Genomic DNA, 26,532 nt, shown 5'->3' on the forward strand with positions numbered 1-26,532 from the left:
CCAAAAAAAAAAAAAAAACATCTCGTGTGCAATCACACCAGCAAATTGGGGTTGGACCCTATATTAGTGATCATGAAACTAAACACCTTAGTTCAACGTTTCTCAAATTGGACTTACAATTCTGAGTACTTATTCTTAGAAGTTTTTAAGTTTTCAAGTTTATATTTTAAGACAGTTTTTCTTAAAGTCCTACCCTACAAATTTTCTTCAATTGGGGACTGTCATTAAATAAGCTTTCCCCTTTGGATGATTCACAAAACTGTGAAAAGTAAAAGAAAAAAAATGATGGCTATAAAATGACTGTTGTTTTGTCAATAGAACTGTTATACTTTAAATGAGATCCCTGACCCATGAGAATCTGAAGATATACTTGAAGATATATGGGGGTTTAGTTTAGAAAAATTATCCTACTTGCTTAGAAGTTTACAGCTATTTGTGGTACAAATTTTATCGTATATTGGAAAATAAGCTGCCTGTCAAAATCACCTATAAGGCTTTTCAAGATACAAAACTCCTCCATTCCCTTCCTTTGGTTCCAAAGGCACTAATTCTCCCATTTTCTTACTATGGCTCCAGGGGCAAAGAGAGTATGCCAAAAAAAAATTAGGAAAAACCTCCACAGATGATTTCAGTTTCTTTGATTGCTTCCTAGCCTCTCCACTGATACCGTTCTAGAAAATACATGTTTGGGAAATGTGGATGCTGCTACAACTACCTATGCTATATAGCCACCTATAATTAAGTGTTGAGACCTAAGATTTCCCTACCACTTCAAAAACAAACAAAGACAGTTCCCAAGGAGCAGCAGGATATTCCTATCATACCTGGACAAGGATTCCCTTGCGACCCTCAAGTAAGGCTTGGGGTTAAATATACAAGTTGTCTGGATAAGAGTAAAGGCAGAGCTTTTGTTACCAAGAAGGCAGTTTAACAGCTAAACTGAGCTATTAAGAACATAAACACAACATTAAGTAATTTATGTAAGTGCTTATATATTTGCTGTTTATGCCAAGGAAAATGGCTAAGTATATGAGATATTCCCCAAAAAAAGAGAAAGAAAAAATTGATGTAATTAGCTAGACATTTCCAAATAGATGGGTGTCAGATAGCAGTCTGATAAAATATTTATATTCTGAATGAATTTTGTTTGTACCTGAGTGGTGCCATTTTTCACAGCCTGTACTCATTCCATGTAAAATTAAAAATAAGTTAAAAATATACTTAATCAACTAAATCTATCACAGCAGAAGTAAACTGTGGTACACAGGCAGGAATTAGAACACAGCTTTATAGGATCCCCTCAGGCCAAGGCGGAAGTAGTCCCCCACTCCCCTCACTCATTACATGCTCAAGCACCGGGCCTTTCAGATGAGTTTATAAGTGGATTTCACCTTTTAAAACTCTAGTTTATCAAACTTAAAAAAAACAAAATTAGAATTCTTATTTCAAAGAAAATCTTATATTGCATATCCCCCCCCCCCCAGTATACAGATTAGATTAAAAATGGACGTGATCTGGTTGAAAGACGGGCTAAGCGTGGAGAGCCCAGCTCACTCCATCCGCCACTTGCCATGTACCAGAATCCCCGTCTAAGACACCTTGGTGAGAAACAGTTTAGGCTAGATAGAATGATCTTATTTGCTACTGATTACTTATCACTTTCAGACTTGAGAGTGGTCTCACTAACCAAAACTTACTGGCTATCAATCAACAGTAAACTCAGTGTTCTTTTAAAAAATGCTTTTAACTTTCTCAGAGAGAAATACAAGAAACTGATTAGGTGGATGACTAATTGTAATAGTAAAGAGGGGGAAAGTGGTTCAGATTGTAATATCAAAAAACAACAGGCAGAGTTAAATACTTGGCATTAGTTGAGAGAAAAACTGTACTAGAAATAATCCTAAAATAGTAGAAACAAATGAGAATGCTAATTCATCAAAATGTCAGGTAATGTTAAAAACTAATCAAACTTGAAAACTGGTATAACATGGGATAAGAATCTAGTACAAATTATCTGAAAACCCTATAACTGTTTCTCTGACTCACTTTTAGTTTTCCTTAGAGTAAACATGGTATGTTTTCTAAAAGCACTAGGCTGGGTGCAATGGCTCATGCTAATGATCCCAGCACTTTAGAAGGCTGAGGTGAGAGGATCACTTGAGCACAGGAGTTCAAGACCAACCTGAGCAACAAAGCAAAAGTCCGTTTCTACCTCCCACCCACCACCCAAAAAACAGCCAGGTGTGGTGGTGCATGCCGATAGTCCCAGCTACTCAGGAGGCTGTAGAGTGAGGATCCCTTGAACCTGAAAGTTTGAGGCTGCAGCCTGCCGTGATCAAACCATTGCACTGAAGTCTGGGAGACAGAACAAGACCCTCTCTCTTAAAACAAACAAACAAACAAAAAGCATGACACAACTGCAATTTAAGTCATTCCTCTAAAATTTATAGAGCAATATATTTACTAATTTAATTACAAAAGGCCTTTTTCTTGAAGAAGATAAGTTAATCAGAAAATCACAGAACTAAAAGAAATATTTTTATGATTTATCAGAAAACCAAAGTGAAGTGTTTGATTTATTTCCTACTTCCTCTCCCACTTCAGCACCTACCAATAAGGTAAAATGTGTCTTTAAATAGTCCAATAAAATATTCCTTTATTTTGTGCTGCAATTCATCAACAATGGAGTAATATTTGGAAACACTGAAAGAGGTCAAAAATTCAAATTTAAATCACATTCCAGGTAATAGTTTAAATGGTTTGAAAAAGACATTTTTCCTCCTATAAGATAAAAATTTAAACTTACCTTCTGTTCCAGTTCATTTTTCCGATAGTTAATAGTAATGGAGTAATAATGTCTGTTTAGTCCATGAATTAATGCCTAGATAGATAAACGATTTTTAAAAGGACAAATTACTATTTTTCACCTAATAAAAATGTTTGAAACTGTTGATATTCTTACATAATACCTGTACCATCCTCTAATAAAGGCATTTTATTTTAAGTAAATTAAGACAAAATTAAAGTATTTTTCTTAGCTACAAGTTTAAACCTAAGGTTTAGAGGAATGGGTTACACATTCTTCAAAGCACGATATGGAGGAGCACAAATTAAGCAGTTTCAGTAGCCTTGCTGAGTCAGAGATAAGGTTTGATCTTATCGTAAGTTAAGTTTATAAATCATTCATAATTTATTAAATCTAACTTTATGATATCCAGGGGGCTCATGGGTATTTCAAATGAAAAGCCTAAAAAGCTACAATAACACAACTGTTTCTTTACCCACATTAATCTGGAGTTTCCCTTTTCCTCATTCAGTTATGATTGATTCAAATAATTATGTTATGCATGTCCCCAAATTAACAATGTGGATTTTGGTCTTTACTGGGTCTGTCTAGCTAATGCTCTTATCCAGTGACATGCAGTCTCACCAGAATTTTTTTCACTTCACTCTATTTCCAAGGTGAACAGTCCAATCATAATAAAATCTTAAGCTAACGGCATGGCTTTATTAAGAAACAATAATCCCGGACGTCCTGAAATCAATTCACAACTGCCCCCATATCTAACTCTAACAACATCAAGTGTTCAAATGAGGTTCAACAGTATTGTGGTGGACCTAAAGGACCCTCTGGCAGCCTAGAAAAACATGAAAGTACAGAAATATACCTTTAGGGATATTTTTAACAAGTATAAAAACAAAAAGAACTTTGGAGTTAACCCTCAGGAATCTAAAGACAAAAGCTAACCAAAATAATCACCACTTCTCTAACTAATGGACTTTTACAATGTAGGTCTAAAGATATCACCGAGGTAGAGGAAGAAGGGGTAAGAAAGAGAACATTTAATGAGCAGCTAGTATCTGCTTTACACATTAAATCTTCTAATCTTCACAGTACTGTAAGGTAGGGCAATTCAATTTGTATTCTGACAGATGAAAATAAAATGCAGGGTCAGGCTCAGTGGCTCAAGCCTGTAATCCAGCACTGGATCACTTAAGCCCAAGAGTTCAAGACCAGCCTGGACAACATAGCAAGACCCCATCTCTATAAAAAACAAAAACAACAAAAAAGAAAGAAAATAAGACACAAATATTAATTTGTCCAAGTTTATAGCTAGTAAAAGGCTAGGTGGGGATCTGAACCGAGGTCATTCTTATTCCATAGCCTATGTTCTTTCTAACATACTATGCTACAATACATGTCAGGAAATTCTTGGATTAAGTCTATGTACTTTAAGGATCAGGATGAAACAAAGCATTATGTTAATTTTTAAGCTTTGCTAGCAAAAATCGCTCCAATGAGTATGAAAATATTTTAGATGAGTACTTTAACAATAGATTCTTATCACCAATGTCTTTTATAAAAGTGAGCTATGAAATTCCATAGGAAGCAGTGACTGATTGTAAAGTACCAAGAGTATATATTAAATCCTTATTCATTTCAATAATCATCAGGAGCAATGAATTAAATTTTAGTGCATAAAAATGCTATTCTGTACAGATCAAAAAGTAGAAGTGATCAGGGCTTCCTTTAATCTGTGCTATTTGTGTACATTAGGAGATGAATCATCCTGGTAGAGAATTAGAAAAAGGTGCTCAGTCCTCTAAGCAGACATAATCTGGCTGCAGTCAGTGGAGTTTGAGCTGGAAGCTCCCTCATCCAAGCACGTTTGCGCAATGCACTCACTAATTGCACAACCCTACATGGTGGTCATAAAGCTAGTAACTGCTATAACCAATACATACAGAAGCCAGTTAATGGACCCACAGATACTAGGCCCTATATTTTTGAGACTATCAAAATCAGATAGTCCCATTTTGATAGTCACGGTTCATGATAGTGACTCATGGGTTCCTGATAGTGACCACCAGCATGTGAGCTGATGGTTGTTATCAGACTTTTATCCCTATTACTTGAAAATCAATTTTTTAGATAAAAGCAATAAAACTAACACAGACAGCAAGAAAGATCAGCAGGTATAACAATAACAAAACAATGGTAAGTTTAAATCAAATGATATTCTCAAGTAGTCTTTCAGTTTCACTCACTCACCTGCTGTGGTGCCCCCAGTGCCTTCCTCCCAAATCATAAGTCAACCAGCCATGTCCTTTTTAGTTTCGTGTAGAACTAAACACGGCCAACTGACTTATGATTTTACCTCTATGCACTCACTGCTGTGGAAAAGCAGGCACATTATAAAACACACAGTTTGCAAATTACATATGAGCTATTCATGGCTTCCTGATAAGTTTTTAAAGTTTTCATGCTCCTTAAAAAAGTGTGCTCGGATCTAAAGACAAATCTGTTTGCCTTTATTTTATATTGATAAACTGAAAATACAGTGGTAACTGATATCCTTTAAATCACGTTCTAAAATGAAGCTTTCTGAATATAAATAGAATAACTGAAAAGAAACAAAATGTGTTTTGTGGTTCCCTCTAGAGTGGAGAACTGAGTTGCAGAAGGTGAAAGAGGAAGGGAGAGTTTTTGCTAAATGACTTTGTACTTTAAATTTTTTTTAACTGTATATATATTATCTATGCCAAAATTAATTAATTAAATTTTCAACAATAATATAAAAGAATGAAGCAATCTGGTTATGAGTACTAGTTCCTACATTACCTCACTGGGCAACCTGGGCAACTCACCTTTATGGGCCTCAGGTTTCCTCATGTACGAAATGATTACAATGGCTCCTTTCTAGTGCAATTGTTTTATAACTTATATGTTCAGTAATTACTGACACAATGTTTTCCAAATAGCTTAACTCTATTAAACAATGCAACTGTACTCAACACTATACTTAGAGGCTCTTAGCCTTAGCACATGCATCTATGCATCAATATTTACTAAATTTCCATTAGACTGACTACCAATCTTCAAATTTACTGTGACACTTAAGAATCCAAAATGTCACTGAACAGTTTATAATGGAATAGTTTAAAAAATTTAGTCACTAAAATAAATGCTTGTTAACTCTCAATTCTAAACATTTGACAGTAGCAGACAACTGTTCCAAGTGCAAAATAATATACATTACCATATATTAATATAAAAGCCGAGAGTACAGGCATTATACTTTCTCCTCTCTATGAAGATTATTAGTGGCTTCTATTATATAAAACATGAAAGTGAAAATAACCTTTGTCTCTTAGCTTATTTCAACACTGTCAATTAGTACTTTAAAAATAACATTTTCTAAAAGCAATGTATGTTTCACTGAACAAAAATTTAAGAAATATGGGCAAGGAAAGACAAAAAAATCTCACAATTCTACCATCCAAAGGTAACCAATGCTAATATCCTGGTATAAAATATACAGGCACCATCTATAAAATACACGCTTGCAGAATGGAGAACTGATATATTCTGCTGTATAATCTTTTTCTTACTTAACATATTTGAACTTTTCTCAAATTATTAAATAGCAGTCTACAATGAATCATAATTTTTCTCTACTACTTTAAGTATAACAGTAAAAAAAAAATCTGTTAGAAAATCATTAGTGACCACCAGCATGTGAGCTGATGGTTGTTATCAGACTTTTATCCCTACTACTTGAAAGCTGGTTTAAGAGCAAGGCCCCTCTTAACACCAGCTAACCTCCCCTTCAAAATAAAAGGCACGGCATTTCTGAAAGGCTTCTGATCCCGGAGTTAAAGATTCTGCTAACATTAAGTAAAATTCATTACAGATATTACCATTCCCTTCAGGCTCTTCTGGGTTGTTTTCTAGCTTGTCTTAGAAAAATAAGAAAGTACATTAAGGTGTGGCTTTGTTCTGTGACTTGTTGGCTTGGTCCCATTTGTGTGTTTTAGTATTGAAATTGTCTTAAAACTGTAGAGCACCCAGATAGATGTCATTCTGATGGGCGCTATATAAACTGTGAAATAAATATATTTAGAAGTTCTAATTGGAAGGCAAAACAAACTAACATGAAAGGAAAAATAATGATGCTGTAGTTGTTACATACACATGTTGTTTAACACAGGTTTGGAACCTGCTTTATAAGGTGCACTTTAAATTACAGGCTGTAAAGTAAGATTAAAAAATACAAACTGGACTGGTATAAAAAAACACATTATTAATATTGATTACAGTCGATTTTTAAGGTTAAAAAGCAGTGCTTTAATTTTAAAAAAGAAATCTGCAACAGGTGGTGAGTGAGTTGCAATTAGTAAAAACTTCTGGCAGAAACATACCGTGTAGTAATCACAATGATCTTGGCTTGTGAGATGCTACTTAACCTTTTGCAAAAAATAATGAAGCAGTATGATGCTACTGGAGTTTATAAAAAAGGTCATTATCACAGGCTAAACAGGTCCAATAATATATTCTCTTGGAACATGCAAGTACGGGCTTGTCTGTACCCAGTCAAAACCACTGGTAGCTTATTTCATACTCATTATACTTTGCAGTTTTCCTTGACTTGCATTTTTTTTTTTTTTTTTTCAAATCACACCTCAATCCTTTAAAACAAAACACTTCACTCTGATGAAGATTTTGGATGAGTGACTGCCGCAAAATTAAGCATTTAGAAGTATAAAGTTATCAAAGTGTAACCAAGGCTTAACCATGGTTAACTGTCAAAGCCATAACTCCCCAAAGACAACCTCATGACAGAGCAAGGTTTCAGAAGGGAGCAGCAATAACTACTAAAATGTCTTTGTTTTATGTATTCTACTTAACCAAACGTGGTATTTCTGCCCATTTAATTAATCTTTAGAGAAGTAATTAACTAGACAGACACAGACTGTGGTGCATTTAAAAACACATTTAAAATAATTTTTGCAGACAATACAGATTTGTATAAAAATATCATGGCATGTGAATGATACAAAGAAAACAGTCACTCAAGAGGATATTAAGTGTCTGAATACCGGTAACTGCAATTAATGGTAACTGATTATCACAATAAAAAACAAGATATAAACTCTCATCACAAGTAACATATGGAGGTCTTTTATAGGGTTTATTTTAAAGGTGGGTTTTTTAAAAAAGAAAATTTTAAGTATATTTAAGAATTATTTATAGGGATATCTTAAAATATACAGCAATTTCTCCATTGTTTTCTGCTATGAAAAATACCTACTAATCAAGCAATGATAATAGTTATGTCCTTCACCTGAAACTCCTATTGGTCCTTCTCTATAATGTTAACCATGCAAAGCCAGAATGCTTTCAAGATAAAAGATCTACTATGCTCCCAAAAAGGGTGTCCTCAAATATGATAGGAAAATTTAAAGACCCCATTAAAAATTGACTCACATATGAGCAAATCTAACTTTTACAATATTTCCACAATTCTCTTTTAAAACAAAAGAAAAATTAATTTGCAAGCAAATTAAAATACTAAGAATTAGAACTTAAAAAGACTACTTATAGAAGGCTTTTAACATGTAAAACAGAGTTTTAACACATTATCAAATATAGGCAATACCTGGATAGATGGCTTGTTTAAGTGACCCAGATTTGAAGTTGTTTGTCTTGGTTCATGTCCTAAGACCATCATATTAGCATTGATCAGTCTGAAGGCATCAATAACAACCTGTAAAAACAAGGTGTCAAGTCAATTCTTTTTTTAAAAGCAAGTGATAATGCCAAGCAACAGTGGACAAGGCATGATCAACGTGCATCTGTTTCTGGACTATATCCAGAAAATCATTTAATTATAATATTAATAAAAAAGAACCTCCTGCTGACTGTGCCATCAGCACACCACCCTCTATCTTGTAATGTAAGGTGACACCAATTATTGCAATTTTCATGAAACAGTAAAGAAAAAAATTAACTTTGCATCTTTATTATTGAAATATGTCATTACTAAACTTACACCAAACAGCCTTCACTGGTGTGCATATGTTTGTCACCTAAATTTTACCTAATCAAAATGAATGACAGAGAAACTAAAACTGAAAGTGAGCACAAGTTAAGGGACCACATCTAAAGCCCAGCCCTGTCACATCAATTACACCACCACAGTACTTGAAATGACAACAAAATTACAGCCAGCAAGGCACTTGCCCACGTATTCTCTTCTAGTCAGATACCTTTTACTTCTTGTGACTATGAAAGACTTATACCTTGTCTGATGGCCTTAAATGTCCAAGCCACTGTCAAGTATAGAAGGCACAATATAAGAAAACCAAGGTCATCCATGCTTTAAGCCAAGAACATGGTATGGAATGATAAGGTCCTAAATTCATGGTAAAGAAATTACAATAGGTATATTCTTTTTGTGTGTACAGAAATACTTCAAATTCTTCTATGATACAATAACATCTGTTAGCTCTTACATATAAAGAGATTGACAAGAATCACATACTTGCTAAAGCTTTTCAACACTGTAAAGTTTTATGTAAAGTCACGTGACTTTAAGACAGCTTGCCACTTTAAGGGAATTTAACTCAATAGATTTATCACATAAAAGAATCTTAAAGCAAGATAGTATAGTAACAGAGTATTTCTATATTTTGCCTTTTAAAGTGCTGAACAATCAATGTTTTAAAAGCTGTGTCAACTAGATTTGTTCTTATTTGTACAATTATTACTTGAGGATATTAAGAGATTAAAAATAGTTAAGCCAACCAAATCTAATCAAGTCTGAAAATTCTGTTTGTAATAAGTATTACTGCATGCTGTATGCTAAAGAACAAGATTTAAAGAAAGAAATCACCCTTTGTAAAAGATTGCTATGATGGGTCCAAAGACAGTAACAAAAAATACAAACCTAGACTAAAACATGATGACAAGTGAATCAATCCAAGTTTCTGTCTACTCATTTGGCCTACAATATCAACTCTGAATTTTACTTTTATTTTGAACAGTTAATATTTTCCCAAAGATTCATTCCTTTTGCATCAAAATAAAGCCAAGTATCCCAAGAACATGAATGATTTAATGGTTTGTGAAAACTTTTTTCTTTTTATACAATAACCTCAATCCACACTTAACTTTCATGTTTATATATAAATAAATACGGCCTACATTGCTTATACTTAAAATTTTTTTCTAAACATATTCTTTTTTAAAAAAGCAATAAAAACAAGTACTAATATCAGACATATTTTAATCAGATGTTATCATAAATAACTTCAAACAATTGTTAAAAATATAGAAGTAAAATTTTCTCACACTCATACTAAATTAGATAAAGTTAAAATGTTGGCAAAGGAGGAAGAAGGTGACCATTTTCAAAGATAGGTACATAACTTAAACACAAAATTAAGAATTGCCACCCTAACCATTAATGGTAAATATTTAAGAGCAAAGCATCATTTTGGTCCATTTCAAGATTTCAGTAAAATCATTTATGAGGGGGAGAAAAAGCTGCTACAAAACTATGAAAATTTCATTATATAGCACAACAAAATTCCTGTATACTTTTTTATAGTGAATGCTTTCAAACTAAAACAGCAGACAGCTATTTTACTTGTAGAAGTCTGTATTATTTCTCTGAAATATTATAAGCAGGTGTGAAACTTCATAAAAAGGAAATGAAAATACCAGTTAAGTAGGTATCATGATCTGTTAAAAACAAATTTTTAAAATTTTCTTAGAAATTAAGAGAAAAATTCAAGAACTTAATAAAATGACATGCTTTCATTGACAATTCCTGAGTATCAATGATGGCCTATAGAAAATGACTACTTTACACTAAGATTAAAGGAATTTGCTGCCATCACTATAGCAACTGTCTTAAGGAAACTAACATGTTCAACAACCTGCAGACCAAAATTAGATTTAGTATGCAATAAAATATAAACATGGCAATATAGTCTACATTTTAATTTTTGTATAATTTTATCATTGCTTTTTGCACTGTGAAAATAAGTGGACTTATCCTTGAGAGCAACCTATCAAAATAGACTCATTAATGTCCAGTGCACTAATGAGCAATGGGTGAAGAAGGTGTTAATTATGCCACAGTAAGATTTAAAAAAAAAAAAAAAAAAAGCCCCAGTGAGCACTCGATGGTGTGTATAAGCTGAAAGCGTTTCTCTGTGTTTGTGTATTTACAGCATGATGCAACAGAATGACAGCAAAATGATCACTCCATGGTTAAGAACAGAAATCTTAGATACAACACACTGAACAAAGAACCCCCAAGAATTAATTAAGGTATGGGTGGGTAGGGGAAATGATCCATTTTTTTGAGCTCTCTGAATTTTCTAAACAGTTCATTTTGAAGTATATAGACATTAAATTAGTTCAGTTTTATCTTATAAACTAAAGCAGTAATTTAACCAAAAAACTTTACACAAAAAGTATCTCCTTAATATGTAATAACAAAAACCTCTGAGTAAAGTATGAAGAATATTTTCAGTAATATGATGCTAGACTTCGAAAAATTCCTTTCCATACTGAAGGCCTACACACCACATTGAGTCTCTATTCACCAGCCTGACCATTTAATTTTTTCTGGTACAAGTGCCTTGAGACTTTTCAGAGGTCACTGCAACAGTAGACAGCTTATAACAAAACCATTAGCAGTTTGGCTAGCTTAGGGAAACCTCTTACTTTCCTTTTTTGTTTATTATCACTGCATGAATCTGCAGCATATGATAGTTTATAATTTCTCAGGCTTGTTAAATTCATGTTAAAGGTCTGTTTTCTTGTTGAATAAATTTTGTTCATATAATGCTGCCTATTTCATACACTCAGTCTTTAATAGCACCTTTGGTCTATGCGCAACTCACAGATCAAAACAGAGGACTAAAATAGGGGTTGATGATGCTATTTACATGTGTGATTCCTGCTGTCTTCTTGTTAGTAGCTTTAATATAATAGAAGACCTTGTCTGTTTTGTAATTAACACATCTTTACTGGAGAGATATTTGGAAGTGATTGCTGTGAATATACTGGTTAGTAAAATAAACACAATCACACACCACTTTCTGTTATCAGACAAATTTGTGAATTGTACACATTATACTCCAGATCAACAAACTGTGATATAACAGCCAAGTAGAAGACACATATTTATATAACCCTTTATTTTTCTGAAAATATGTATTCACTCTGACCTTGCAAATATAATTAGCTTGTGGGATGTGCAGATTTCAGTACCATGGTTGCTTTACTAATTGCAACTCTTGGAAATAGATACTAAATATTTGGAAGCTGCCAATACAAAATAAAAACTGCATGTTTTTTGTGCATCTGTCTTAGACTATAAAAGCAAAATAGTTTTAAAAACAATACTGAGTTCCGTATTTATTCCAAGCATGCCCAAGAGTCAAGGATCTATCATTTCATTTTAATGATGAATCTGGTTTATGACTTAAAACTCAGTCTAATCCATAATTTTTTGGCTTCTTTCATGAGTAGAATACAGTTCATCCAATATGCTATTTATTTTAAAATTCATGTTTTCACATCAACTGCTAGGTCACTGAAAGACTAGACTAAATTTCTAAAGCCCCAATCTACAGTTCCCAATTTTTACATCCAAAGGAAGCTATTTTTAAGCAAAGCTCTTCAAATTAGTTTAGTACAAAGGTGTTTTAAAGAAAAATACACAAACACTTCTGGCAGTAGCTGTAATTTTTTTTTCTCTCGCTCTCTTTTCAGTAGTTGCCTTTGGTCCAGTTGTACTCATATCACAGTCAATGATTATGGGTATTTATACAGAGTAGAACTAATGTTTTAAGAATTTATAATGCATTCATTTTCTTGAGCTTAAAAATGAAACAATCAGAATCTTCCATAACCTCAGGTCAGCTCACTATATATATAATATATATTATATATGTATGCTTATATATTATATATAATAAAAATTATTCAGTTCATCACATATAGATGAACTGTAACTTGTATATATGTGATGAACTAAAATAATTTTTAAAAACTTGAAAAAAATTTTAAGACCTCAAAATCAATGTCAAACACTAAAAAGAAAAAAAGTAAAAATTCAGTTACTAGATTACATACTTTAAAACATAAAACCATCACTACGTAAAGTAAATCTCTAGATGATTATAAAAATGAAAGGTGTGGAAAGAAAGGCAACGCATATCAAATACTCTTTATCACCTAGAAATGACCTGTTATCAACTGCTTAGGTTGTTTCTAGATTCTTTAAAAATTAAGAGTGCATGTGACCTGGGAAGTACTGCTGGGGTTTGTGACCATTTCGTTACTTCTGCTGCCATGCACTGCCAGACATCTATAAGAGAAAAACATCTTATGTCTCTTGTAAGCCCACAGCATAAAAAATTCAGAGAAATCTTACTTTTTATGCCATTTCCAATGAAAAGCACTAAGAACTAAAACTGACTCATGCCAAATGCATATCACTGAATTGCTGTGATTTCTTAGTCTCAAGTTTGCAACACGGAAATTATTTATAAAATGTCAATTTTAGCTCTGGAAAAGAAATTCCTATGTGTATGTACATTTTCTTTCTTCATCCTCGGAGAATTGCTTACTGTAGCTAGAGATCTGTAGTACAACTTCAGTATATTGGGAGAAAAGGGGGATGGGGTGTAACTTGCATAATTTACTTTTTTTGACAAGTGAAGACATGCATCAAAATTCAAAGAGTAAATCCACAAGTTTTGAACATATATGCTTTAATGAAAACAAATCGATCTTTAGAAACTAGTATGGTAAAAGGTAATTAGACATTTTTAGATTCATGAAACACTGGGAAAAGAATTTACTTAAGTTATAATAAAAATAAAGTTTCACAGAATTTTTTCAACATATGCATGTAGTCAGTATGGTGTAGAGGTTTAAATGCTTGAGGCACTCTGGAGTCAATCCTGCCTAAGTTAGAATTCTGGGTCTATCACTTACTAGCTAAGGGACCTCAAACAAGTTATTTAACCCTTCAATTTCTCCATTTGCTCATGAATGACGATGCCTCATAGACTTGGTAATAAAATAATATATGTGTTTCTGCCACTATAGTTTTCACTGTTACTAACTGTGGCAGTGATGGAGTTGCCCAGCCCAGATCTTTCAACAGAACCCGCTGTGGAGTGCATGACTGACTCACAACCTCCAGCTTTTACACCTGTGGATCCACTAGGCATTCACACCAGGTCATACTTCTCCTGGGCAGCTCCCAGCCAACAACTGAACACAGCAGTGGTACTAGAACCTAGTCATTCCTGCCAAATAAGGGATTCCCGTAAAGGCTAATTTTGGCTCAAGGACTCCCCAGCAGCCTGGCTGAAATTTTCTGAGCACTAGCTACAGTCTGTGGCTCTTCTACCCAATCTACCTTCACTTTCTCCTTTTGCAGGGTCAAACCTTCACCGCTGTCTGAAGGCTCTCCCCTTTCTCCAACATGGGAGTCTCCCCCAATAAATCTCTTGCATGTCTAATTTCATTTTGGCATCTGATCCACAGAGGACCCAAACTGATACAGTTAACAAAGCAGACTACTGGTATCATGAAGAGTGTTAAAATTGGAAAAAAGTTACCCTAAAAATCAAGTTATAACTATAAATTCTGCTTCAGGAGACACCTGAAGTATTAAAAAAAAAAATAGGAAATTAGAGAGTGACACTTTAAGATGTATTTCCTTAGGGAAATTCCTGATTACCATAAGAAAGCGTATAGTTACACTGAAGGTTATTATCTCTCTTTTAAAAATGACTGAATATGCCTAGAATCTTGATACTACTCCTGCATGATCAGTGTTTCTAGACTCATAAGTGACAAACAGTGAGCTTAAAATTGAACTCCTCAGGGGACTACTAATAAGCTACAAGAGACTATCACCTATGGATCACTAATCTGATATCAATTCTATCTAGGGGCTACTCAGTCTACATAAAATGGAACCAGTGACTTCAGATCCCTTTCTAGTGGAAAAATTAAAACAACTGGTTTGTCTGCTGGCAATTCCATATACAGCAAAGCAATAAAGGGCCCTAGAGAACAAAGATGGGCTCAACTATGTTAGCATGGCAGTAGAGCATGTGGATGAGAATAAGGGATGTATATACATTGCTTGTGCTACAACACCACATTCAAAGAAAAATACAAAGTATATCCACTGAACTACTATCTCTCAATAGGCAAAGGCATTTTAGTAGGAAAAATATGTAAAGGCCAATTACTTTGCTGTGTATCACTTTTGTGTATTTTTATTTTGCTTATCAATTAAATACTATATAGAAATTATCTTGCTAATCCTCTCAACCAAGTTTAGGTATTAATATTATGAATTTATGGATAAGGAAACTGCAGTGTAGAGAATTTAAATCAATTAAATGAAATGACACAACCTAAATGATACACCACTATGATTTGTACCTATACAGCCTGCCAAAGCCAGTACTCTTCATCATCAAGCTGTTTGTTATAATAGCTGTCCTGACAGAAAAACAAGAAAGGAGTACTACTATGTTCAGTTACTCAACAGCAAGGTTTGTGTCTCATTCGTCGCTGAATATCCATTCTATAACAAAGTAAGTGGCACACAAAATACAGTGCAAAATAAGTGTCTATTGAAATGAAAAACTAAAAAAAAAAGTACTTTTGGTTACTATGCTATAGAAATTTTTACCACTTATGTTTATTTTTCCTGAAAAAAAGGAAAAGAAAAGAAAAATATCCATTATTTATAAACAAAATCTAATCACTAGCTTGTTAATAATATAGTCTTTACTTATCACTGCTCAGTTCTGAATTCATGAAATACTTTTTTGTGACCTGCTAAACTGAGAAACTCATAGACCACTGACTTGTATTTAATTTGGATTTAAAACTACATATGGTAAAGCTATCTGGAATGTGAAAAGTGACTGTAAGCATCTATTAATCAGCCTACTAGTAGCCTAAAAATTACAACCGAGGGATCAATTATGACTTTGAAGAAAATTTACCACTTCATTTCTACCCTCTTCAGGAAATTACAATGACAAGAAGACATTAAACCTGACAAACCTAAGTCCCAGGTCCAGAAATATCCTCGCAACTAACAATGGCTAACATCACATCTAGAATGTGATCTTTAAAAATTAAAATATATAGGCTCTGAAAAGGCCTCTCAATCAAAGTCATAGTTTCCACGTTTCCACTTGCTAGTTCAAAACTGGCATTAAGGATAGGGAGTAGATCATATTCTTCTCTATAACTCCAATGACTCTTGGCATAAAGTAGTGATCAACAGGTGTCTGTTGAACTAATGACCAGGGATAATTAGATGACTACAGAAAGAAAAGCATTCAAGAAGTGAGAGTCAATAAATAATATTCTTACAGGTAATGAATTATATATTTTTACTCAAACAGTTGGATTCAAACTAATTTGAAGCACATTTACATCATTCAAAATGCACAGCAAGTAGTAAAGCATAACAAATTAGCTCAGAGATTATATTATTAATCTAGAAGCTCCAGGTTAAAAGAACTCCATAGGAACTCTTACCTCTATATACGACTTATGCTCTTAGAATTTTAAAAGTAAAATTATTTCTACATTCCTAGCTCACAATTCCTTATATCAGCTAAATAAATGTGATAAACTATTACACGTGTTTCTATCATAAATAGTATAGGAACATTAGTACCTGTATTATTTTCTTAGGCATCCTCACAAGATCTGAGAGTGTTGTAAAACTTCAAACTGATGATAAGAGAGAAAGACAGGAAGCAAACAAAAGATAATACAGTAACAAAACGTGTTCCAAGAATACCTTGGAAGGCTATGCTCACAGAGCTATGTCAGGAATGGAAATAGATTTTTTTATGTATTCTATTTCTTATTTTTCTCTTTTTGCCTGGAAAACTAGACAAAGAAAAGGGGTGTGCATGAGTGTGTACAGTTTATCATTAGCACTACGCAGCCCTAGCTGACACTTGTGGGATACTGATCAAAAAATAATCTTATAAATATAACAGCTGTGCTAAATATCTTTTCCTACTTTTAGAAGACAAATGACATATTAAACTTGAACTCTAGCTCTAATTTTACAGGGTTCAAACTGACCAAGGATAATGTTCATAAGTAAACTGGCTAACTGACCTTGTCAATCACATGTTCCAGTTATTTAATAAATGACTCTATGCTGACATATAAAAAATTAATAAATGTCACAAAATTAACTGCAGTTGTTTGGATATGCTAAAAGCTAAAAAAAAAAAATAGAACTGGTAATGGCTGAACACTGATGCAAATTCATTCCTCAATTTTATTTTATAAACATTTATGAAAAAACTATTGCAATGCACTAAATTCCAAGATATTGGTATCTCTCCTCAAAGACATCTCAGTCTTCAGTCTTGTGGGGAAGACAACACAGACAGATGAATAAAACACAAAATGGTTAAGTGCAATACATTAATCAATTAATCACCTCATAGGCCCAAGTTTCTTTCTTTTTTTTTTTTTTTGAGACGATGTCTGGCTCTGTCGCCCAGGCTGGAGTGCTGGAGTGCGGTGGCCGGATCTCAGCTCACTGCAAGCTCCGCCTCCCAGGTTTACGCCATTCTCCTGCCTCAGCCTCCCAAGTAGCTGGGACTACAGGCGCCCGCCTCGTCGCCCGGCTAGTTTTTTGTATTCTTTAGTAGAGACGGGGTTTCACCCGTATTAGCCAGGATGGTCTCGATCTCCTGACCTTGTGATCCGCCCGTCTCGGCCTCCCAAAGTGCTGGGATTCAGGCTTGAGCCACCGCGCCCGGCCTCCAAGTTTCAAAGTAATATATTCACTTCAGTTTCATCAGCATGCCCAAGGAAAATATCTTAGAAAATGGTAAGTGCTAAATAAAAGTTGGCAAATCAGAAGAGTATTCCTAGATTAATTAGCATGTACAAAATATAAGAAGGGAAGACTTCATTTCTTTTGTAGTCATTACCATCTTCCTAAATGTAGCAAATTAGAGATTAATTTATAGGCCTGTTCTTATCAAAATTTGCAGAAACATTCACATTCTATTTTTTTAATATTCTAGTTCTTGATCCCTTTTTTTTTTTTTTTTTTTTTGAGATGGAGTCTCGCTCTGTCGCCCAGGCTGGAGTACAGTGGTGTGATCTCAGCTCACTGCAACCTCCAACTCCTAGATTCACGCCATTCTCCTGCCTCAGCCTCCCGAGTAGCTGGGACTACAGGCGCCTGCCACCACGTCCAGCTAATTTTTTGTATTTTTAGTAGAGTCAGGGTTTCACCATGTTAGCCAGGATGGTCTCGATCTCCTGACCTCGTGATCCGCCCGCCTTGGCCTCCCAAAGTGCTGGGATTACAAGCGTGAGCCACCGCACCCGGCCATTCTTGATCCTTTTAAGTATGAATTATGTTAATCTTCAGAATAAAGTATCATTTATTGCACACCTCCTAATATGACATGTGTACTCTAATCTCTACATATATTATCTTATGATAGTCATAATGCTATGAAATAGGTACTAAGAGGCCGGGCGCGGTGGCTCAAGCCTGTAATCCCAGCACTTTGGGAGGCCGAGACGGGCGGATCACGAGGTCAGGAGATCGAGACCATCCTGGCTAACACGGTGAAACCCCGTCTCTACTAAAAAATGCAAAAAACTAGCCGGGCGAGGTGGCGGGCGCCTGTAATCCCAGCTACTCGGGAGGCGGAGGCAGGAGAATGGCGTAAACCTGGGAGGCGGAGCTTGCAGTGAGCTGAGATCCGGCCACTGCACTCCAGCCTAGGCGACAGAGCGAGACTCCGTCTCAAAAAAAAAAAAAAAAAAAAAAAGAAAGAAAGAAATAGGTACTAAGATTCCTGTTATATAGAGGAAAAATCTGAAGCTCAAGAAAATTAGGTAACTTGTTCAAGGTCACACTGCAAAGAGGAGATAAAAATGGGATTTTAATGCAGGCCTGACCCCTAAGTCTGTGTTCTACATTACTCTATGCCCTGGCTATGGCCTACTACTAATATAATATAATATGTTATATATATAGAGAGAGAGAGAGAGAGAGAGTATATATATATACATAGATATATAAAATAAGCTCAAAACAAGACTAAGATTTGAGTAAACTATTTGAGTACTTAAAAACCTTCACCATCTTAAAACTTTCTAATATAAAATTTCTTGGAAAAGTAAAATATTTGCTACCCACTCCTAAAAAAAAAGACACAACCTTCTAGATATCTGAAAATAAAGGGTACGCTCTTACAACATTCATTTGCTAACTTTTTTTTTATTTTAATTTTTTTTAAAACTAGAGACGGAGTTTCATCATGTTGCACAGGCTTGTCTCAAACTCCTGGGCTCTAGCATTCCACTCACTTTGGTCCCGCACAGTGCTGGGATTACAGATGTGAGCCATGGTACCCGGCCACATTCCCTAACTTTCTTCCTGCATTTGTATTTATTCTCCAAAACCCCATCTTTTGTAAAATGCTAGTTGTTTAAACAAATTAAAACCAATGAAACCACTCCTTTTACATTCTAATACCTGTGGAAAAAAGAATGAATGAAGAGGTGAGTACCACTTGGAATGATATTGTTTCTACATTCTTCCCATGCGGTACAAGCTCCTCTTTTTTGAGTGATGTCCCGCCTACCTCTCAAAACTCAGCCCAAGCTTTATCTATTCTGTGCAACCTACACTGATTTTTCTCCCTTCTTCTAATTTTAATTTACATTTACTGTGTTTGCTATACAAGTAATACTTTATTGTATACTGGCACATACAAAATTCTGAATAAGTATTTGTTGAATTATTTCTGTCTCTAGCAACCAATTTAATACTTACAGAAACAAGCAATTTCAGCATATTTTGTATCAGTATGCAAAATATCAGGATAGGTTATCAGTATATAATTGGCAGAATGAGATCTTGCTCACTACTAACGCTAAATGTATATAATTTATCTTCTCAAAGAAGACAAAGACCATTTTTTAAAATTTATTTTGTACTTTAGAATCATTAGCATACAGATCAGGTATCCTTAAGAAATACCTGCAGATAAGCTGAGCTGCAGTTAAATGAACATCACATTTTTTAAAGTCTATTGAGTGTTTTGATCAGATTAAATAAAAATGTTTCAAGAAAACCTAACCAGTGGAAGACACATTTGGACATAGTCATTTCTTTTTTTATGTTTTCAAAACAGAGAACAGACACAATGATTGTTAGGAGTTAGTTAGCTGGTAGCAACTGAGCATTTCACTAATAGGAACCCTGTCAAGGAAAATGAGTTCTCTAAAGCAGTAATGCTTTTTAATAAATATATTACAATATCCTAATTAAGTTGTATGCTAGTTTTATGATTTTGCCCAAAGTGACCATTCTTTTTGCCTCAAGAAAGAAGTATAGTCACATTACAAGTTGAATTAACTTCTAAATTTGCTGCTGGATCTAGTTGTGGGCTGAGTATACAAGATAATAAAACATTCAGCAAGAGGTCCCCACTGTGCCATCTGAGAACTAAAGTTTAAAATATGTAAATATGTATATTTTACAAATGAACTAAATGCTACAAGCAGATCTTATAAACTATTTCCCTGATTAGAGCAGAACTCACTGGTAACTTCTGTGAGCTTACTCTCCATTTAAATTATGAATGCAATTACCATTGGTTTTCACCTGTATCATTTAAAAACATTTATAGTAGGGTTACAGATTCTTTATCATATAGTGTACTTCATTATTTATGTTAATTTCAGTGTTTACTCCTAGGGATGTCACAAAAGTCAACAGGAATAAATCTTTCTAAATTATTTTTTTAAATTAATGGAACAACACATTTTAAAAAATCAATTAATGTATAATACATAATACCTAGAGAAAACTATGGAGAACTTTGAGGAAATGTACAGCTCTTTCCCCTGACTTATGCTGAAGAGAGTGACGCCTATCCACAGAAACTTAAGGAATGGCCTCACAATGACCTCTGGTATTCATTTTGCATTCTGCAGTTACTCTGATTATATCATTCATAATGGTTTAATATTAAAGAATTAAAGAGTCATTAAAAAAGCCTGAGCTCTGAAATTTTACAGAACTGGATTCGTATCTTTGTTCTGCTGCTAACTCATGGTCTGACTTTGGCAAAGCAATCTCCTTGGCCCTAATTTTTTTTTTAACCGCTAATAACATGTAATAGTAACAGGTCCTATCTTTAGGATTATAACAAAGAATAAATAAGTTGAAATGGTTATTCATAATACCTGGCTCACAGCAATTATTCAATAAAAAATGTAATCAAGTCACCATAAAAGAAAATCAAACTAATTGTGAATGAATTGAGATTACCAAGAAAGAATCCAGGCTTATCTAATTTCTCAAAGACAGAAATATTGGAATTTATAAAGATGGAAATATACAAAATGTTCAAGAAAGAGGTTTTAAAAAAAGTGAACAGAGACCCAACTTATATCATTTATATATAAAATGTCATTTTAATTCTTGATCTAATCATAGCCTTACTAAATATTTTGACAGCTTTCATAAATCACACACAGGGAAAGGAGAGGGAGACTCTTATGCTATTCTTCATTTTTATAAGTTTGTATTCATAAGTATCATGATTTAACTAAAACACTCTAAGGATTTACTAGCATTTAATCTGATTCATAGTGATGAGAGGACTTGACACTGAAAGAACCATAAATTACAATCAAACTCTGACTCCTTAAAGATGAAGTTGCATTACTGACAAAGAACTGGATCCTTATTTCAGGAGATATAATAGTATGAATCTAGACATTAGGTCCAACAAGTGATGCAAATCATCAATGATAGGTATTTACACTAAATTTTTTCAAAAAGATTTCTTCCTAATATACAAAAGTAGACAGTGATACATATGACTTCATAAATTTTTAGATATATTATTTTTAAAAACTAAATTTAACATTGTTAAGACATGTGATGAATGCATATTATTAAATGAAATTCATCATTTTAATATAAATTACAATTAATTAGAAATAATGAAAATTCCAATATTATACAACACTTAAACTAGGTTTGGAAACTAAAATTGCCATTTTAAACATTACAAAAGGATAACCAAAAATAAAATACATACTAATTTATTTACATTTACATTTATTTACTATATTTTGAGAATGCTTTCTTTCATTGTGTTTATTTTTACTTTCCTTTTTGAAAGTAGCCACCATCACATTAGTCAAGATATCATAAAACCTAAGTTAAGCTAATACTACGAAACAGAATTCTAATTATATTTAAAATTAAGCTTTAATTATTACTTGTAAATATTGTGGTAGGGGACTTTGTTAGATAATTGTTATATTTGTAAAACAGTAATCATTACTTAAATCAATTACTTACGAGTTACTAAAAAGGTACCCTAAAATACAGAATTAAACTTAAGAGGTATTATACTGTAATTCATAAAGCCAGTAACAATCAAGGATTTTTCAACCTCTTTTATCTAACCCATTTAGTTAAAAAAAAAAGTAAATAAATTGAAATATAGGCATATAGCAAGAATCAGAAGCTAACCATTCTGAATGGTCTAGTATATCACTTTCTATTATTATTTTTGTGGATAGTTTTTGCCTCTGAAAAGCTAAATCACACCTAATAAGATCATGATTTACAGAAGACCTCAATTTTTATACATGATAATGGTATGATGTCAGAAAACATTCAACTTCAAATTTATGACAGATAAAAACTCCATGTTTTAATAGCCATGTTTAGTTTGTTTGAGCTGGTGAGCAGATATAAATCTAATCTGCACTACTATCAAACTACAGGTCTGATAGATAACAAGCTAATATTTATTTCTAAGTGCTCTAAAAATTATTTGTAAAACCTGCATATAAAGGATTGCATAAATATATTGTGATTTTTAACAATTATTCTACGCTACAATGGAAGTACATGCTCAAACAAGACACCTCAGCAGTATTTTAAAGCAGTAACCACCTAGCCAATTTCTGTATGTTCTGTAGTTTTTCTAATCCACTCTCCCTGTGGCTGAGCAAAATCGAATTGCCTCTCACATTTGCAGACAGCTCTGTGAAGGTGATAATAGAGCTGCTCCCTGCTGTCATGAGGCAGGAAATAGGAAAATGGCATATGGGGCTAGAAAGAAAGAAATAAAAAAAAAAAAGAAAGAAAGAATGAACAAAAAAAGAGAAAGAGAACTAAACAAGAACAAAAGGGGTTTCAACAAAGAACTATAACCCAATATGCTTTCCAAGTTAATCTGTTTTCAGAATTATTTAGCATATTTAATCATTCATTTGCATCCTCACTCCAAAAACGTGAATGGTTGATACCAAGTCTTTGGGCAAGTTTTCATTGTCTAAAATATTTGGAAAACACAACTCCAGAATATGTCCTGCACAATGTCTGCAAAACAATGCCCTTTAAATAGATTTTTTAAATGTTCTGCCAATTCCAAATTCATCATTTGAAAATAAAGGTAAAGCAATGTTTATTTAAATATTAATAAAATGTTTATAGCAGGCTTTGAGTATGGTTTAACTTTCCTAATTTTATGAAATTCAAAAAATTTAAAGATAAATATTCATGACAATTACACAAGTGATTAAAGAAGAAATCTCTAAATAAATTGCTAATAATACCAAGACACAGTTATCAACTTGTAAAGTTTTTTTGTTTGTTTGTTTTTTAAGTAAACAGATAGCAGCTTTCTGTGTAATTAAGAATCCTGCTTTGAACAAAATGGATTTTTATTTAATGTATCTGTAAACAGAATGTGGCAGTAGATGTCAATAAAGATAGAATCTACTCTACCTTTCCTTTTACACTCTGAATGGGATCCACAACCACTGCCACAGCTCTCTCCGACAAGGCTTCAAAGCTCTGCTGAGTGTTGATATCCACACCAGAAAGCCAACAACCAAAGCCAGGGTGACTGTGATACCAACCAACAACCATCTCCGGCCTGAAACAAAGAGGGCATTCAGATGCTCAGAACAGAACAAGTAATACATTTATGATATGAAAAGAAACAACACACTAACGGGGTATAAATTAAGAAGAGATGAAAAACACACAGGTGTGAAAAAGCACCTGAAATTGTACACCATATTATCCAGAAAACATGGAAATGAATATGTGTGACAAAGGAGTACTATCATTAAGAGATGCACATTAGCAGTGGTAGATAAGGCTTTCAGTTTTTCACCTTGTTACCACAGTTTCTCAGAGCCAGTTTTTAGCCTTTCAGCATTCAAGTAAATATCTACTCTTTAACTCCTTAGCTCTGGGAGTTGGATTTTCCAGGCACAGAGTACATTTTTAACAATGGACACCAGGATCCACTGTTGTGAAAGGATTAAGTATCAATTAAACCAGCAGTAGAACTAGGAACTCAGTCAAAAACCAATTTGCACTGTTCTGCTCAGCTGCTGAGCCTTTTGCTAACATTAATTTTGAAGTTTTTTCCACAGTAGAAGAATTTGAGCAAGAGAATGGTAACTATTGAGAGATTTGGTCTGAGGAAAAAAACTTCAGAATATTTGGATTATACTTTCTCCGTCTTTAAAACTATGCCTACAAACATAATTAAATATTCATAATCTCATTCAGTTGCAGCTCTCAAATACATGGAACATACAAGCTCTTTCAATTATAAGTGACTAGACAGTAACTCCATATGCTAAACAGAGGGAAGCTACAGCCCAAGCTTACTATGTGACAGTCAAGAATTTTAACATGAGGCAGTTCTCTGATGGGCAAATTTCTTTGGTTCTAAAGGGAAGACATACTAGACAGGCGGTGCATGGCACCGATATTTACAGATACTTTTATGTCAACTACGTGACCTCTTTTTCTAGAAATGATATTGATAAACATCTATAACTTTGAGGTATGTTTCTATAAATATTTCCCATTATTTCTTTAGCTGATCACTTAAAATGCTTACCTTCCTGTCTGCTTCAACATATCCAACATTTTAGCTTGGAACACTGGATCAACTGCCTCCACACTTACACCCTGATTTAGAAAGAAATAAAAATTATTAATTTTTGTAAATTTGGAAAAAAAAAAAGGCTTCCCTATGTATATTATTTGGGGTTGCCAAAATCATTTTATAGGTTTTGATACCTACATTTGATACTCAAGTCATTCAATTATAAACCTCAAACCAATCAAGCTTCTAAAATTGCCAACTAACAAACTGCCATTGGCTATGTATATGTTTACCAGAAATAAGAAAATAATTGAACCAACCATAGCTATTGGTTAGACCTATCTAGGCAAGCATACTTCCTAATGTCATCTTATCATAACTGATGACTAAAATGAGCTTCATACAAAGTTCTACAAATATTCAGCTATCAAAATGAAACAGCCTCAAGTCTCTTACGTACAGCATTATTTTGCTAGTTCAACCAAAATAAAATGTTTGAACATGGAAGAATTAAAAGGTTCAGATCATCTCTCTGGCGATAGAGTACTGTCTTTATAGCTCCCAGGGCTTTCTTCTAACCTCAGGAATCTAAATCAAATGTACTTAAAGAAACTAGTTAACATAAGCACTTCCTTCCCACCAAAACAAACAGTACGCATATTGAATTCCAACAGAGACTACATCCTCAAGAACAGGGGTATGCAATCTGCTGCTTATAGGCTAAGAATGTTTTTGGGTTTTTTCTTTCTTTTCATATATGTACTTTAAAAGGACTGTCTTAAAAAAGAAGAATATGCAACAGAGACATATGTCTTTATAGAAAAAGTTTACTGACTCTGGGGTCAGAAGGAAAACTTTCTAATTCTATGACACTAGGAAATAGAATTAGAGTGAATATAGGGATCAAAATCTTTTATTTTATATTGTCAAACAAGCATTTACATGGAAGTAATGATATTAAAGCCTAAGAATGATGTATTATAATGGATATCTACATAAGTACCCATAACATATATAAGTCAGTTTTATGTATTTCATGTAGCCTAATATAAAAAGATACATGCACATAATAAATAGTCTAAGATTTAAATCTAAACCTTTAGTTAACATGTAGAGTGTTTCTCTATTTCCAAATGTATAAAAGAAATATAATGGATATCGAGATGGATAAAATCAGTAGATCCAAATTAGTTTACCTCAACAAATTCATCTATTTAGAGAAAACTTTACATTTATAAATATATTGCATTCTGTAGCAAATATTCTATTTTAAATGCTTATTTTTAATATACATACTATATATATTACAGTACTTAAAATTGTAATTTGTTAGGCCGGGCGCGGTGGCTCAAGCCTGTAATCCCAGCACTTTGGGAGGCCGAGACGGGCGGATCACGAGGTCCGGAGATCGAGACCATCCTGGCTAACACGGTGAAACCCCGTCTCTACTAAAAAATACAAAAAAACTAGCCAGGCGAGGTGGCGGGCGCCTATAGTCCCAGCTACTTGGGAGGCTGAGGCAGGAGAATGGCATGAACCCGAAAGGCGAAGCTTGCAGTGAGCTGAGATCCGGCCACTGCACTCCCGTTTGGGTGACAGAGCGAGACTCTGTCTCAAAAAAAAAAAAAAAAAAAATTGTAATTTGTTCTCTAGCATCTACCTTATCAAAGTAAACTTACAGAGCCTCGAACAGAACAAACAGCTTTATAACACAATTTCTTTAATCCTTCTTTTACA

General features: G+C 33.8%; 1 protein-coding gene across 1 annotated transcript in view; it reads right to left on the reverse strand.

Moving 5' to 3' along the window:
* Positions 1–26,532, reverse strand: part of PSMD14 (proteasome (prosome, macropain) 26S subunit, non-ATPase, 14) — a 110,503-nt gene that overhangs the window by 18,927 nt on the left and 65,044 nt on the right. The window contains exons 6-9 of the mRNA XM_011947104.1: positions 24,808–24,878; positions 23,673–23,823; positions 8,442–8,549; positions 2,807–2,881 (exon numbers count right to left, since the gene is read on the reverse strand). Of these exons, the coding sequence (XP_011802494.1) occupies positions 2,807–2,881; positions 8,442–8,549; positions 23,673–23,823; positions 24,808–24,878 (405 nt within the window). The remainder of the gene's footprint in view (positions 1–2,806; positions 2,882–8,441; positions 8,550–23,672; positions 23,824–24,807; positions 24,879–26,532) is intronic.

This window comes from Colobus angolensis, unplaced genomic scaffold, assembly GCF_000951035.1.
Source record: "Colobus angolensis palliatus isolate OR3802 unplaced genomic scaffold, Cang.pa_1.0 Scaffold259, whole genome shotgun sequence".
Lineage (NCBI taxonomy): Eukaryota > Metazoa > Chordata > Mammalia > Primates > Cercopithecidae > Colobus > Colobus angolensis.